A 16,814-nucleotide genomic window follows, 5' to 3' on the forward strand; every position below is an offset into this window, starting at 1 on the left:
AAACCATTAAGTGTGTGTGAGGTTTCTGAGCTGAGGGTGTCAGAAGCAGACAGGTCTGTGCTTCTGCCATGTAAGTGTAGGTGGCAGGGGGTGGCATGGGCACTAAGGAGAAAGGCTGGTTGGGCCTTGCTCCCATCGAATCTCAGCATGAAGAGCTGTGGAGATAGTGTACTGTGCAGCAGAAAAACCAGGAAGCCGTGTTGTTATAGTCAGGGTGAGAGGGGACAATGGATGAGGAGTGGACAGATTGAGAACAGTCAGCAGGGTTGAGTGAGTGAATGACTGGAGTGCCATTTGGATGGAGGAAGGCAAGGATGGATAGCAGTGGGTGGGCGGGTGCTGTCTAGTCACCCACCGTACTGGGAAATGCAGAAGAAAGGAGTGGAGCTGTGTGGAAACATGTCTAATGTTTCTCTGTGCATTTTCACACGTGTTACTGTAGTTCATAGTGAGAAATTAATGTTGGATCTTTTTGCCTATGTTTATAAATAATAAAGGCACACACATAGAATTTGCTACAGTCAGGCCCTTCTCAGAGTGCCCTTCATGGATTAACTCATTTCAACCACATGAGAGTTAGCAGTGTCTTTGCTTAAAAATTTTTTTTTTTAATATATTTGTATGGGTTCTTTGCCTACATGTGTGTCTGTGTACCACGTGTGTCTGATCCCTAGAACTGGAGGTATAAGTGTGTGAAATACTGTGTGTGTGTGTGTTGGGAATCAAACCTGGGTCCTCTGGAAGAACAATCAGTGCTTTCAATCATCTCTCCAGTTCTCCACCACTTTTTGAGAGATGATCTCTTGACCCATTCAGATAAATGGCAGAGCTGGGACTCAAGCTCCACTCCTCACCAGACTTTCTTGTAACAGCAAGAAAATGATCCTAAAACCCTGTGCACCCTATGTGGTGTGTTTTGACAACTCACAACTCCTCCCCACTATCCCACTTCAAGCTCTATATAGGCCTTACCTGGACAGATACAAAGCCTCTTAGTTTTTCCTGCATCTATTCTTTTGTTAATGCATGCGTTTCTGTGTGTGTGTGTGTGTGTGTGTGTGTGTGTGTGTGTGTGTGTGTGTGTGTGTGTGAGTGAGATCAGTCAGGGTGGTAGTGGTGCATATATTTGTGGTGCAGGGTGGTAGTGGTGCAGACACATGGAGGCCAAAAGACAACCATGGGCGTCATCCTTAGGAACATTATCCAGCTCCTTTGAAACGGGGTTTCTCATTGGCTTAGAGCTCAACAAGTAGGCTAGAGTCCCAATGGTCTTCCTTTCTTTGTCTCCTTGGCCCTAGGATTACAAACTCACATCACCATGCTTTGCATTTTTACATGAGTTTTAGGGTTAAACTCAGATTCTCACTCTCATAAGACAAGCACTTCACTAACTGAGCTGTTTCCCAGCTTCTGTATTCATTCTTGCTCCTCTCAGGTACATTCTTATTGAGACCATAGAAATTTGAAAAATGCCTTTGGGGGCTGAAGAGATGGCTTACCAGTTAAGAGCACTTGTGTGCTTGCAGAAGCCACAAGTTCAAGTCTCAGTGCCCACATGGCTGTTTACAGCTGTCTTTAATTCCACAGGATTTAATGACCTTTGAGGGCAGCAGGTACAGACATGTTGTGTAGACATACATACAGGCTCGGCAAATAAAAATAAATAAGAACAGTTCTGACCATATGAGTCTCCTGACCTAAAATCCCTAAGTACCCCTATTGCAGTTCGGTAAGTGCTTAGTGCTTGATGCATTTTGTGTCTGTGAGCTAAGGAATGATTCTGTGTGGTTTCCTCCAGGATGAAGGTCTTCTCCCAAATAAATATTTTGAAGTCGACTTTCCAATGATAGTCACAAGAAAGCTGCTCACCATCAAGTAAGTGTGGCTTTGTTGGGGGGACAGGATGCCAGTTGGAGACTCAGCTTGCTCTTGGTGTCTAGTTGAATGTGAGAGACCTCAGAAGAGAGTGCTGCCTTTCGGCTACCTCTCTTGCTCTGGGACCCTGAGTCCAGCATGAGTGCAGTCTTCACCAGCCAGTGCCTCTTCTGCATGACCCTCCTTATTCATTCATCGAACTTCTCTGAACATTAAAAATGGACCTGTGCAGAGCATAGTTGAATACTCTGAAAAGTCTTTGTGATTACTGCTTTATCATGGGGCCCAGAATTATCACAGTTCTTTCCTTTTGCTTTGAGTATGTGAGGCGCTGTGAGGGCTCTTCTCAGGGCTTGCAGAACTTTGGGTGAGGCACTTTTCCCTGCCTCCTGCTGTCTTATGTTTTCTTGGATGGCCCAGTCCTCTTAGTAGACTCGTTCTCAGAGCCCTCTTCTGGAGATGAGAATCTTCTGCTCAGACAAGTTGACTTGCTCAGGGTCACCTGGGTAGAACTAAGATCCAAACCCCGACTTTTGAAAGCCCTCTGTCTGAACTTAATTATTGTTTTTGTTGTTGTTGTTGTTGTTTTGTTTTAACACTTCTGCCCCACTATAAGTAGATATTTAAACAAAAGCCTAACTATTATGTTTTAAAATTCCATAAATATTGAAACTCAGTTTATTCTTTAGAGCTACTGCATCCTTATACATTGGGAGTGTTTTTCAACCTTTTCTGTAGTCTACTATGAGTTTTACAGTTTTTCTAAATATTAAATACATTTTATATTAAGTAGGCATTTCAGATGATGAACAGGGACTCAGAACTGTGCAGTTCTGCTGAGCTCATTAGCACCCTGGCTGAAGTAGGAGTGAATGGCCCTGGGTGAAGCTGAAGCTTAAGGTGGTTTCCTGGAAAGAAAAACAGGTTTTACCTGTGCCTAGCCATGCAGGTCTCTAGTTTCTAACTGTTTTCATTTGCTGGGTTGACTTTAAGAGTCAGTTCTTTTTACCTATATGACAAAGAACAGTCAGGATCATAAGATACAATTTTGTTTGAGAACATTCAAGAAATTGGAGGTAGCTGGAAAATCTTGGAACACTTAGAAGCTTTGTGTTAGCCTCTTAGTTATTTTTAAGTTGAATTATTTCAGGATCAGTGTGTGATTTGAATGGTAGATACAGAGCTGCCCCAACCTGACACCTGTGTGGATAGAACTACTACTGTGCATGGAGGGCCAAATGTAGGTAGAGTGAAAGATTTCTGAAGTGGCCCTTGTTCTGACATTAGTAGTACACCAGACTTCCCTCATCCAGAAGTCTGAAATAAAAAGGCTCCAGAATCAGAAATTATTTCAGCATCATGTCCAGTTAGGGAAGTGTAATGGTAAAGTCTATGCAAATCTTACAGACTCTCACAGACATCCTAATCTGTATACACAGTTTGTGACAGATGGCTGCATTTTGGCAGTAAATTCACTGGTGCCTTTATTGACTCCCTTTTCTCCTCTTTTCCATCTTCTTGTAGAAGCAAGCCACTTCTATTCAGACCCATCATGGAGTTACACCCAGAGGACACACTTCAAATGGGCAAGTATAGCCTATAAGCAGCGCGGTTGGGATCATAACACGCTTAGCTGTCCGAGGCAGAGTCCCCTTCTCACTATAATATTCTCAAATGTAAATGCAGTCCATTCATTTATACTGATCTGCTCAGCTCCAGCTGTTACCTAGGATCTTCTACATGCTCGTTAAGCCCTTTACCACTTGGCCATATCCCCAGACCCCTATGCAACTATAACTGTTTCTGCCACATTGTCTTAGCGCTGAGCCTTACAGATTGTGGTGGGTATTTTGTCTGTCTGTCTATCTGTAGATCTCTTATCAACATTTTCCATTGTGTTCAGTTGTGGTTGACAGAGGTCAAGGTTTTAATAGTCATCTGGGTGAGAGAACATATTCAGAGAGTGGTCTTCTCTGATAATCAGCACAGTAGTCTTCAGCACCCCAACAGACCTCCTTTTGTGCACAGCTGCAATGCTGTAGCTATGTTCCCTGTGACTAGGGTCTACTAAAGTTTCCACAGAAGTATGTATGGCTGCCAGCCTTTGTTTTCTGTGCAGATCAACTGGAACTGTTGTGGCTATTAACTTTTCTGTGACAGTCACCTATGTACTTGGTTAATTGGTGTCACATTAGGATGTCATGGCCACCCTTGCACTTTGCATCATTTGATTAACAATGTGGAAATGTATGACCTAGCACACACTCCCCATGTGGCGTTACCCTGCTTGGCTGTGTTCAGTTTTCATCTTTGCTGTTGGATAATGAGCCCATAATGACAGGGGCTTATTGCTGGCTGGTTTTTTTTGTTTTGTTTTTTTTTTTTGTTTTTTTTTTGTGTGGACACTACCAGGTAGCTTGGGCTAGCCTAGAACTTAGGTTTCTTCTGCCTATCCCTCCTTAGTGCCGGGGTCATAGGCAATGCCATCATGCCCAGCTCACACCACATCTTGGGTTATCCTTGTATTCTGAGAATTTGGTTCAGTGCTCTGTATATAGTGCCAACAAATTATCAGATGAGTGGGCAGATGAGTAAATTAATCTTGCATGTGGTCAAGAAATCTACACAGGCAGAGTCCCCTTTACCTTAAAATAAAAACAAAAAACAAAACTCAAGTGTTCTGGGAAAATTTCTTATCTAAAAAGAGCATTTGTCCTAAAAAGAACCTTTAATCCTAATACTTGGGAGGCAAAGGCAGGCAGATTTCTGAGTTCGAGGCCAGCCTGGTCTACAGAGTGAGTTCTAGGACAGCCAGGACTATACAGAAAAACCCTGTCTCAAAAAACCAAAAAAAAGGAAAAAAAAAAAAAAGAAAGAAAGAAAAAATAATTAGTCTTTAATTGAAGGAATAATGGGTTGGATTGGTTGAGTTCAACTCAGATCAGTGCCTTTTGAAATGCTTACTTGAAAAATACCAGTACTGTTGAGTCACTCTCCACTTGTGTATGTAAGTGTTATTTATAGACCTTCACTTTGCTCATGCCTTTCCCTGAACTGTAGCTTTAGAAGGCAGATGACCACAGCCTTTATCAGTTACCCTCTGCTCTGTAGCAAACCACTGCAAGCCATGTGGCCCAAAGCATCTGCCATCTGGTTAGCTCACAGCATGACTGACTTGTCTCTTTACTCGGGTTCATTTGGGTAGAACTTCTCAGCTGGGCTCTTGTCTTTGCCAAAGGCCTCCTGTGTGTCCCCAGGCATTTCTTTAGGTCAGGCTGACCCTGTCTGTTTAAAATTTCAGTGCTTTGAAGGTCTCAGTAACTCCACAGTACTCTAGGCCAAAAGACATCTCCCACACTTCAGTTTACTGATTAGTTGGGTTTAAGCTTCTTAAGTATATATGTTGTAATAATTTATTAGTCAGTTGAAAGCAATAGACAAGTTGGACAAGCAGTATTTAGTCATTTAGACATTTAGACATGCTATGCAGCCAAGGCTGCCTTAAAGTTTGAATCCTTCTACCTCAGCCTCTCAAGCGCTAGGACTCCACATGTACACCACTGCTTTATGTGTGACTATTTCAATCTTTAACTGCTATTACTAGTGAGATCTGTGTACTTCACCTTGGAATCAGGTTGGGTACCACGTATGTCTGCATCACCATTCATGGTTTGCTTCTTATCCACAGTGCATAAGCTTAACCTCCCAAGGGGATGGTAACATTGGAGGAATTCAAAGAGATGTATACTGTTGAAACTGTGTTTTGCTTATGTTTATCTGATATCAAATATCCATTTCCTACAGAAATTCAAAACATTCTGCTTCATCCCTGTGAATTTGCTATGCCACCCATGGTACCTCAGTGCACATTTGGAAACGTCAAGGTCACCAGTTTAACATCTTCAATACTAAATATAATCATTTGAGATCAGCATTGTCCTACATTTATGGTTAAAAGAAATGTAGTCATGTGGTTATGTTACTTGCCTAGAGCTACAGGGCTGGCAGTGGCCAAGTTAAAATGAGGCTATGTACTATAAATTCGATTCAAAGAAGGTTTTGCTTTTGGGTTTTAGTTTGTGATCTGTATAGATCACAATGTACTATGATCCTCAATCACAGAATATTTAGGACCACTTAGAGATTATTTGTTTTGTTTAAGGTGGGTCTCGCCATGTTGTCCAGGTTGGTGTCAAATTCCAGGGTTCAAGCAATCCTTTTGCCTCAGCCTTCTGAGAGGCTGGGACTGCATGTTATTTAAGAACTTTTAACAATTTACTACTTAGTAGCAGAAGATCTTGAGTTCTTGTGCCTTTCTTTATGTAAGGGTCTCTTTGTGTTCATTAATGATGTTTAGGGTCTGACTCTGCTCATCATGGGATACTTCCACAGCACATCCCTCAGTCATGACAAGCAAATATGTCTTTAGATACTGTTCTAAGCTCTCTAGCGGTGACGTTGTTCTGGTTGAGAACCACTACTTATCTTGAAGAATGGCTAAGCTTATGTAATGAGGATTTTCATAATTGTCTATCATTTGGCTATGTATAAGCCAGTTCTTAGTTGTTACTTTGTATTAATTGTATTTTAAAACTTCTTCTTTGTCAGTTCTCTTAGCAACAAGTCCTCTAAAGGAGTGCTGGTTACAAAACTACCTGTAGTAATACACAGGTGTCATTTATAAATTTTTCCCCAACAACAGGATTTCATGAAGCCCAGGCTGGCCCATGTGTAACTGAGGCTGTCCTTCAGTTCTCAGGCCTATTGCCTCTACCTCCAAGTGCTAGGATTTCAGGATTGCACCCCACTACCCAATGTGTAGGTTTTAAATCAGTGTTAATATGTCCATTATTTCAGAAAGCCTTCTATAAACATTACACAAAATACTATAAACTTTCCTCCATGTTCCCTTATCAGAAAACCTAGAAGGAGAGGAGGGATGTGTCTCTGGTTTTGGGAAGTTCTTCTATCATCGTGGAGAGGCTCCAGGATGCAGGGCTTTCTGCTCAATCTGAGGGCTCTGGCTAGTGCTAGATTTCATAAAAGTGTCTGACTTCTCAGAATAATAAAACTTCTTTGGAGCATACTCTGAGCTCTTGTCCCCCATAGGTCCATTGTGTTCCCTCTGACATGGTAAAGAGGCTTTCTCTGAGGACAGACAATGGACCTTATATATCTAAACAACTGGAACAGCTTTGACTTAGGGACAACTGTATGTGGTGCTAGTGCGTGCTGTTCTTGTCCTCAGATTCTGGCTCAAGGTCATGTCGTCCAGGGCTTCCTGCCTGTTATGTGAAATGCCTCCTTGTTACAGGTGGAGCCAGAGAGCCTCAGATCACTGTGGGCATTCACATCTACTGTCCTTGTGCACTGTTTGCTGTTTGATATTGGTCCTAGTAAGATAAGTCTCTCCTAAACCACTTGATTGCCCCTTTCCACCATTGTACTGTATTATTTCCATTATATTAGAGAACTTCATGCCTCAAGATTCTGTTGTGTGCCTTTCAAGCTTTTGTCAGAAATGGAAAGCCTCAATAAAGGCTTGCTTACTATCAGTGTATTGTGTTTAAGAAGGCACACAGAGACATGGGAGTTGTCTGTTTCTGTTATAGGCCAGGCAAGTGCTTTTGTATTCTTCATATTATTTTCTTGATACAGCGCTGTGGTACCTGTGGCTGAGTCTGGGTTCCCTGTTTGTCCTTTATTGCTTTCCTGGCATCTAAGGGACTCCCAGAAGGTGTTTATTTTTTTCAATATATTTGCCAAATGGGCCGATGAAGAAGATGAGGGGACCTGCTTACTACTATAGTGCTTCTTTCCTTTAGTCCTGGGGATTGAATACAGGGTTTTATACATGCTAGACAGGCACTGTGCCACTTTCTGCATCTGTTGGTAAGGGGTCTCAGAGCCAGAACTTGAATCAATAGCAGTGGTTCAGGATGACTGTTGCTTGTCACCTTCTTTCATTTTCTGTACCACTGAGGAAAGAGTAAATAAGACCTGTGGTAGAAAGATAATTGGTACAGGCTTGGAGACAGATACCTGTCATCTCTGCACTAAAGCAGTGGGAGAATTGCTGTGAGTGCAAGGCCAGTCTGAGTTAAACAGCAAGGCCCTGTTAAAACAAACAAACAAACAAACAAACAAATAAACAAAACCCAGTCACTGGAAAATTGAAAGAGTTTGTAGGGGTGCACTGAGGCATCACAACTACACTGATAACCATCAAAGACCAGGGTCATTGTGTTTGAATCCATGGTTCTGTGAGTGTAGCTTCCAGACTGATAACATCAGAGCCCCTGGGAGTGTGTTAGAGATGGAGGAGTCTATGGTGGCAAGGTCTACACACTTGTAACTCTGGGTCCTGAAGCTTGAAAACCACTGCAGACACCATTCTGTCTTACCTCTGGCACACCTGGAAATTCATAATCTTACTATTTTGAAAACACATTGCTACATAAACTACTTTCATTTAAACATAACACATTATAAATGGTGTAATGTTTGGAGAACCACTCACCAATGGATATCAGTAGTTAAATAGGCCTAGTCTTTGACTTCGCGTATTCCACTCACAATCCTCTGCCTTGAAGAAATGTCCGACAGGTACTTCATCAGTGTACATGTATATACCAGGATGTTCATTGCAGTGTCTCAGATGGAGGAAATTTGGCAATACTGTATGTCCAATAGTAAGGGATTGGCTAAATACAAGGTGTTTTTGCTTGGTGATCTCATATGTTCAGCAGTAAAAGATTGTGTTTTCCTTTTAGTGGCATGCTGGGAAATCAATATAGAAAATGGTACCCTGAGCTGGGCATAGTGGTACAGGCATGCAGTCCCAGCTGGGCATAGTGGTGCAGGCATGCAGTCCTAGCTGGGCATAGTAGTGCAGGTATGCAGTCCCTGCTGGACATAGTGGTACGGGTATGTAGTCCCAACTGGACAAGCTGAAGTTGGAGGAATCAGTTTGAGCAAGACCTCATCTTGAGAAAACAAATCAAAACAAAGAGAATGATGTCTTCAATGCTGTTAATAGGTAGGAAACACAGTTTATAAAATAGGTACTAAGTGGTCCTATTTTCTTAAATACCTGCATGTGAGAGAGAAGTGTTTTACTTAAGCTTAAGCATAAAAGAAAAAAACTACAGTGTTATACTGACATCTTTAGAAGATGTGACTTGGGTGAATTTTCACTCTCCTGTCATGTGATTTATGTATGTGTGTTCAAGTATGTGTTTATGTGTGCATTTGTGCCTGTGTGTGTGTGTGTGTGTATGTGTGTGTGCACGCGTGCATGCCTGAGTGTGTGTGCATGTGCCCATAAGGAAACCAGAAGAGGAGTCCTCTTTAATTACTCTCCACCTCATTGCAGTATTGCAGGGACTTTCACTGAATCTAGATTTTTCTGTTTCAATATTATTATTATTATTTGTTTTGTTTTGTTTTTTTGAGATAGGGTTTCTCTTTGTAGCCCTGGCTGTCCTGGAACTTGCTATGTTGACCAAGTTGGCCTTGAACTCACAGAGAGCCACCTGACTTTGCCTCCCCAAGTGTTAGGATTAAAGGTGTGCACCACCATCCCTGGATTAAAGTTACTTTAACTTTGAAAATGCCATATCTAGATTGGAGAGATGGCTCTGCATTAAGAGCATTTGCTATTCTTCCAGAGGTTTGATTCCCAGCATTCGCATGGAGCCTCACAACCATCTGTAACTTCACTTCTAGGGCATCTGATGTACTCCTCGAGCCTCTGAGGACCCCAGGCATGCACATAATATGCAGCCATGCATACAGGCAAAACATTCATACACATAAAAAGATTAAAAATTTAAAAAAGTAGCCTATAAAAAAAGCCATGTTCATTAAAAGTATGATATCATTGGCTTGTATTGAAATGAGCATTTTATTTTTTGCATTTGCAGATAGTCACATGCTGGATTCAAAAAGATATGCCATCATTGGAGCAGATCTCCGAGACCTTTCTGAGCTGGAAGAAAAACTAAAGAAATGTAACATGAATACACAGTGAGATTTTTTTTTTAACCCCTTATGTGTTTGTGGTTTCATGCGAGTTATGAGATCCAGTTAGTACAGCTTGCTATTTGCTTTCTATCTTTATGCTGTATTGTGTCATTGCTACTTATTGTAGTTTTCTGAGGTTTCTAAGCAGTCTTTTTCTTAAGTGTGCTTTTCACCAGTGATACCTTTTTAAAGTGCTGGCCCTAGTATAATAAAGTAGTGTGTGAGAGCCTAGAACAACAAACAGCAACATGCATGCAAAGAAAGAGCTAGTGTCTAGAATACGTAGAGACCAACACTCATGAAAAGTGCCCAAAGATTGGTAGATAGTGACTGCCACAGGACGACAGGATGTACGACGTATGCCCATCACACGGGGTTGTCAGACCACCATAGCCATCAGATAAAGTTCTGGTATTTTCTGACCAAAGTGTCAAGAATGTGTAGATCTGACTGTGTATGAAGTTGGTGAGGATGTGGGTGGTAGGGAGTAGGCTGCAGTGACTCACCAAGTGGGAGTGGCCTGGCTACGAGCCATGGTGAGGAGTAGTGGGAAGTAGCTAGCAGAGTTATAATATGTGATGCACAAGTCCCACTTTGGGTGAGTTTTCCAGAGAAGGTACTGCATGCTGAAGGTGGGTGTTCATTGCAGCAAGCCGAGAAGCAGGAAATTGCAAAGGCTTGCTAGAAGGAGACTGGATGAATAAAACACGGAGTGCATGACTCAGGTCCACATGGAGAGAACTCAAAATCCAGATGAAATAAAAATCAAGTTGCAGAATAACACTCACACTGTGAGACCACATACGTGAAGCCACACTTCCAGGTCACTGTGCTTTCAGAAGTACACACTTAGATTGCAGAAGTGGCTTATGGTGAAAAGAAGGGTCCTCCATGCTGAGTTTCTGAGATTGCCCTTTGTAGAGAAGAGGGGGAGTGAGTGGTGTGTAGCCTTGGAACCAAGTCAAAATCAGACTGCACAGATGAGAATAACATTGGGTAGTCACCATCTGAAGTTAGTACCCATGAGCACATTTAAAGGGGTGATGTGGTGAAGGGACTGTCCCTTAAAAGAATAAACAAGGCAAAGCATTCATTGCAGAAGGTTAAAGAAATGAGCAGCGAGGGACATGAGTGGGAGGAGGGTAGGAATGGATGTGAAATACGGGTGAGGTCTGGGAGATGGACGGAGAGAACAGGGAGCACCGAGCCTCCATGGCTTTCTCCATCTGTGCCAGTGTGGAGCTAGTGTCCTTGCACATTGGAGCTCTTGGCATATTCAGCTTTCACTCAGCAGCACTGTTAGCCTTGGTAGGACTGGTAGATCCACGTGTCCCATGCAAGAGGTGTCTCTGATGGCCTAGTGCCTGTCTGTCTTTATCTCACTGAGTATTCAGAGAATACTGTTGGTTCCCAGGCCATGGTTGGTTCCTTAGAAGGAGGTGGAACCTTTAGGAAGGGAACTTGGTAGGAATTACATTGGGTGCAGGTTCCTGAAGGATATCAGAGCCACAGCCAGTCTCTTTCTCTGTCACTGGTTATGAAGTGTACCCTATTCTGCCATTTGTTCTGGCCATCTGGAGCCTGGGCATGAATTCAAAGCAACAGGGCCTACCAATCTTGAATGGGAACCTCTAATACTGTGTGCTGAAGTAAGCTTTTCTTTATGAGCTGGCTCTCAGGTGTGTTACAGGGTGGAGAGAGAACTGAGTTGGGGAAGTCTGAAGGCATGCCTGGGTTTTCCACTTCACAGATCTCAGATTATAGCATGTATCAAATTCTTCCTTTGGCTGAATATAACATATTGATATTCAAGGACATTGGTTTACTTAGACTTGTGCTTAGAGAGCATGTTAGAGTCACAGGGCGATGGAATCAGATGCTCCTAGGTTACTGTGGTATCCTCATCATCAGGAGTCTGGTGGCTTCCTTACCTTTTCAGAGCTTTCCTTTCCAATTTTAAAAAGTAGTGATCCTGAGCTGAGCGTCATAGCTCATGCTGGCAATTCCAGGACTTGGGAGGCCAAGGCAGGTAGGTCACTATGGGTTCAAGAGCAGCTTGGGCTACATAGCATACAGAAATATCAAATGTTAACCCTGTTTTTAATGTTAATGAGTACTTTGAAAAGTAGCTTTAGGGGGCTGGAGAGATGGCTCAGCAATTAAGGGCAGTGACTACTCTTCCAGAGGTTCTGAGTTCAATTTCCAGCAACCACACAATGGCTCACAACCATCTGTAACAAGATCCAATGCCCTCTTCTGGTGTGTCTGAAGAGAGCAATAGTGTCTTCATATACATAAAATAAATAAATAAATAAATCTTTAAAAAAAATAGTTTTAAGTAGCTGGGTAGTGGTGGCACATGATTTTAATCCCAGCACTAGGGAGGCAACAATAGGCAGATCTCTGAGTTTGAGGCCAGCCTGCTCTATAGAGTGAGTTCTAGGGTAGCCAGGAGCTATGTAGAGAGGCCCTGTCTAGAACTCCCACTACCACCACCAATAGTTTTAAGTGGTCTTTGTTTTATATTTCATTTTTGTTTTTGTTTTATGATACAAAGCTTTCCCATGTAATCCCAGACTCTCTAATGCTAAGATTACGGGTGTGTGCCACTGCATTTGGTTCAAACCATTTTTAACTTAAATTTCAAGTAACTCAAATGTATTTCTTACATTCTTTTCTTTACACTGTGATTAAATACAACAACACAAATACAGCAACTCTAGGGAGAAAGTGTTTGTTTCATCTCACAGATCAAGGAATAGTCTATTATAGCAGGAAGTCAGGACAGCAGGAGCTGGAAACAGCTGCTCACATCATAGCCACAGTCAGAATGCAGAGCAATGGGTGCATGTTGTCTCAGCTCCTTGTCTCTGCTTCTGCAGCCCTGAGCCCAAGCCAAAGAACGGCTCTTCCCACCTTAGCTCACTCAAGGTTATTCCCCACAGGCATTATCAGATGCTTGTCTACACGGTGAGTCTAGATCCTGTCAAGCTGGCAACACTAACAGCACAACTTAAAACTGCAGAACTTTCCTGTGAGGCCCTTCCTGAGGCTTCCCTTCCATTGCAGCTCAAACGACAGTGGTGCCTTTGCAACGTGAAACGTTTGCCACCAAGCCTGCAGTCTGAGTTTGATCCTCAGAGCCCCTCCCACACCTTGTCCCCTGACCTCCTTACACATACACATAAATAAATATAATTAAGGATTTTTTTTAAGCTTGGGACTGTTTTTCTTTGGTCATTAACTTATTAGATAAAATATGGTAATATCACTTTTCTCACTTTTTGTAATCTATCTAGTATGTGGTTTTGTTTTTGTTTGTTTGTTTGTCTGTCTTACTTTGTTTTATGACATGGTCTTTATGTACCATGGCCTTGAACATGCAGCCAAGGGTGACTATGAACTTCTGATCCTCCTTTCTCTACCTTCCCAGTGCCAAGATTGCAGGCATGTACCACCGTGTCTAGTGTGCACTGCTGGAGTATTAGCAGTGCTCCATGGGATACCAGCATAGCCTGAGCTTTACCCCCGAGCCATGTAACTGAAGGTTTTAGACTTAGATTATATTGTCAAATTGGAAAAAAGTGGTTTTGCTTTCTGATATTCACTATGTGTGCAGTACAGGCTTACTTCTGTCTCCTGGCTTCGGTGTTTTCCCTTCTGTACAGTGATTCAACTGCACTGAGTTTAAGATGTCTGGTGGAGCTGGGGACATGGCTCAGTGGTATGAGCTCCTTCAGTGCACATGTATGGATGGGCCAGTGTGCTGGAGAGGAAACAGGTAGATCCTGGTTACCTACTGACACACCAGCCAAAACGACGAGCTTCTGCTTCTGTGAGAAGCAATAAGGTCGGAGTGGGAGAGGAAGACATTTGATGAGCATGCACAGGCGCGCACACATGCAATAGGTATTGTGTCTTAGCTAAGTGGAGGTATAGATCATTTCACTGTTTAAAAGGCCAAAATGGAATCCAGGTGAACACTGGTTGGTGCTATCAGGTCAGTACTAGGCTGCTGTGGACACCGTTTTTCTCTCACTGATGGCAGTTACGAGCATAGGCACCATGTCCAGCTATACAGATAGGAGTTCTGGTAGCAGTGTATACTAGGATGTGATTGTGAGCAGCTTACTTCACGTCTGTATTTCTACAGTTTCTCTAATGAGTACTGAAATAATATCAGAACCCAATAAGCCATGTTAAAGTTTATGTCAATGATAACTGACTTTTAAAAATCTAAGAAATGGGACTGGAGATATAGCCCAAAGATAGAATAGTTGCCTATTGTCTACAGGGTTTTAATTCTCAGTACTTAAAACAAAAGTGTGAGAAATGGCCAGGTGTGGTGGTGCATGCTGCAGTGCCAGCCTTAGTGTGGTGGTGCATGCTGCAGTGCCAGCCTTAGTGTGGTAGTGTATACCTACAGTGCCAGCCTTAGTGTGGTGTGTATGCTGCAGTGCCAGCCTTAGTGTGGTGTGTATGCTGCAGTGCCAGCCTTAGTGTGGTGTGTATGCTGCAGTGCCAGCCTTAGTGTGGTGTGTATGCTGTAGTGCCAGCCTTAGTATGGTGCATATGCTGCAGTGCCAGCCTTAGTGTGGTGTGTATGCCTGCAGTGCCAGCCTTAGTGTGGTGTGTATGCCTGCAGTGCCAGCCTTAATGTGGTGTGTATGCCTGCAGTGCCAGCCTTAGGCTGGAGCCTCAGGAGTTGATTGCCAGCTTGGTCTTCAAAGTGAAGCTGTCCCAAAAAAACAAAACAGAAGGCTCTGAGCTGCTATTACATTTTTATAATTTTAGTTGTTGCTTATGGTTCTTAGAAGAGAAGCTTACAAATAACTTCTAATTTAAGTGTATAGAAATTATTACACTTTTTGTAGTAATACATTTATTTAAAAGACACTATGTTGTGTTTTTTTTTATCAGTTTCTTCTTTTTTTACCATCTGATTTCATGTAGCTTATTTGCTCCATAATCTAAAATTAAAGACAAAAGAAAGCCACTTAATTTGAAAGAAATAGACAGTTGTGAGAATCTTGTTATTTAGGATGAAGGGAGGAGATGAGGATCTAGCAAAGGAGTCTGAGAAGGAATGTAAACGAACTTAGCAAAGACAAGTGGACATGTTCTAGTGACACAGGGTGTTCGGCAGTGTGACGCTGTGGGGCTTGCCCGAAACGAGCCACTCATCCCACCCTGCTAAGGTATAGGATGCATTGTAGAAGAGGGACTGGGAAGAGTGTAAGAGCCAGACAAAAGGGCAAAGGGTTGGGAAATGCTACCCAGCCAGACCTGACACCCACTGCAGTCATTAATCCACACCAACTGATCTCCTGCACTGCCCCACACAGGACTCTATCAACAACCAGTCAAGGGAGGAGGAGGGGCTCACAGAGCCCTACCCTTTACCCCAGCTACTGGCTAGAGGTAGATTTTGGAAAAGGAGTGGTCGTTGTTTATATTGTAGCCCTGCTGCTGAGCACATCAGGTTCCAGCAGATAGCGCCAAACCCAGGTTCACACAGGTGGCCCGAGTGAATCTTGGTGGACATAAAACCAAATGAATAAAGGTGAATGTGAGATGTTGGAAGTGGGGAGGGGGAGGGGTAACAGTGGGCAAGGGTGCCCAGAATGCAACGTATACTGTACAAAATATATTATAAAAAGACTTATACTTTCTGGATAGCTCTGTAGGAATGTATTGTTTTTCCTTTTTCATAATGTATTGTTACTTTGTGTTTGGTAGATCAATGTGTACTAATAGAATTATTATGATATTCTTATATTATTCTTAAATTATTATATTCTTATATATCATATATTCTCAAAGAATATAACCATTTGAAATGACATTGTCTTCAGCTTTTTAAATTAATTATTATTATTTTGTTGTTGTTGTTCTGGGTTGGAACCTAGAGCCTCATACATGCTAGGCAAGCTCTGAACCACTAAATTATACTCTTAAGTCTTTGTTTTTCAGCTCTTTATTGCAAACCTTCACTTAATAGGGATTAGATTCTATTAAATGAATATAGTAATTTTTACATATGTCTGCTCAGAGGTTTGAAACAGTTCACATGTTGCTAAGGATTCTGTGAGTTGCAGTGGGGGCTGGGCTTAAGTGGGTAGTTCTTTCTGGAGGCCAAGTATGCTGATAACTCTAGTGCCCACTTGAGTGACCAGTAGACAGGCCAGCTGGCAGCTATCAGCAAAGACACTTCATTTTCTTCCCAACACCTGGCTCACTGGAGTTCATTCATTTTCTGTCTGGATTCCATTGTAGGAATAGGTCATACTCAGTGTGTGTGTGATCTCCATACTTTGTTTGCTGCTGCTCTTTGACAAGAACAAGGGTCTACACAGCTCCAGTTCCAGCATGGGAAAATAATCTCCTGTGATGGGAGAGACTCCAGGGCTCTGTTGCTCCTGGACAGTAGGCACACAGCAGCAGCAGACCTGTCTCCCTTTCTCCAGTCTGCCCCATATTCTGAACTCAGCTCCTTGCTCTCCTTTCTCTAGTTGTGTCTCTTGACACTTGTACTAGACATTGATCAAGCCACGTGCTGATTCTGGATTTCTTGGCTATGAAGCCCCAGGGCTGTGATGTTTGCATAAGTTGATGTCTTGACTTGATGAAAACACATTTACTGCCTTTGTTTTTCCTTAAGATTGCCAACACTCCTGATAACTGAATGCGTGCTGGTTTACATGACTCCAGAGCAGTCAGCCAACCTCCTAAAATGGGCAGCCAACAGTTTTGAGACGGCCATGTTCATAAACTATGAGCAGGTAAGCGTTTCCTGAGAGGTGGATTCCACATGGGCTTCCAGAGGAGCTTTGCCTTGGAAGGAGTTTTATTTAGTTCCTTGTGTGTCCAGCCACATGTCTGCGTCATCAGTCAGTTCTAGCAGCCCTGCTCTC

At 42.6% G+C, this 16,814-nt stretch overlaps 1 protein-coding gene across 2 annotated transcripts in view; it reads left to right on the forward strand.

Annotated features, from left to right (window-relative positions):
- Lcmt1 (leucine carboxyl methyltransferase 1) overlaps positions 1-16,814 on the forward strand; it is a 56,089-nt gene that overhangs the window by 27,462 nt on the left and 11,813 nt on the right. For both annotated transcript variants that reach the window (XM_031388202.1, XM_031388201.1), the window contains exons 7-10: positions 1,799-1,875; positions 3,400-3,461; positions 9,801-9,903; positions 16,562-16,682. In XM_031388202.1, coding sequence (XP_031244062.1) covers positions 1,799-1,875; positions 3,400-3,461; positions 9,801-9,903; positions 16,562-16,682 — 363 coding nt within the window. The remainder of the gene's footprint in view (positions 1-1,798; positions 1,876-3,399; positions 3,462-9,800; positions 9,904-16,561; positions 16,683-16,814) is intronic.

The sequence above is a fragment of the Mastomys coucha genome, unplaced genomic scaffold (assembly GCF_008632895.1).
Source record: "Mastomys coucha isolate ucsf_1 unplaced genomic scaffold, UCSF_Mcou_1 pScaffold21, whole genome shotgun sequence".
Classification (NCBI taxonomy): domain Eukaryota; kingdom Metazoa; phylum Chordata; class Mammalia; order Rodentia; family Muridae; genus Mastomys; species Mastomys coucha.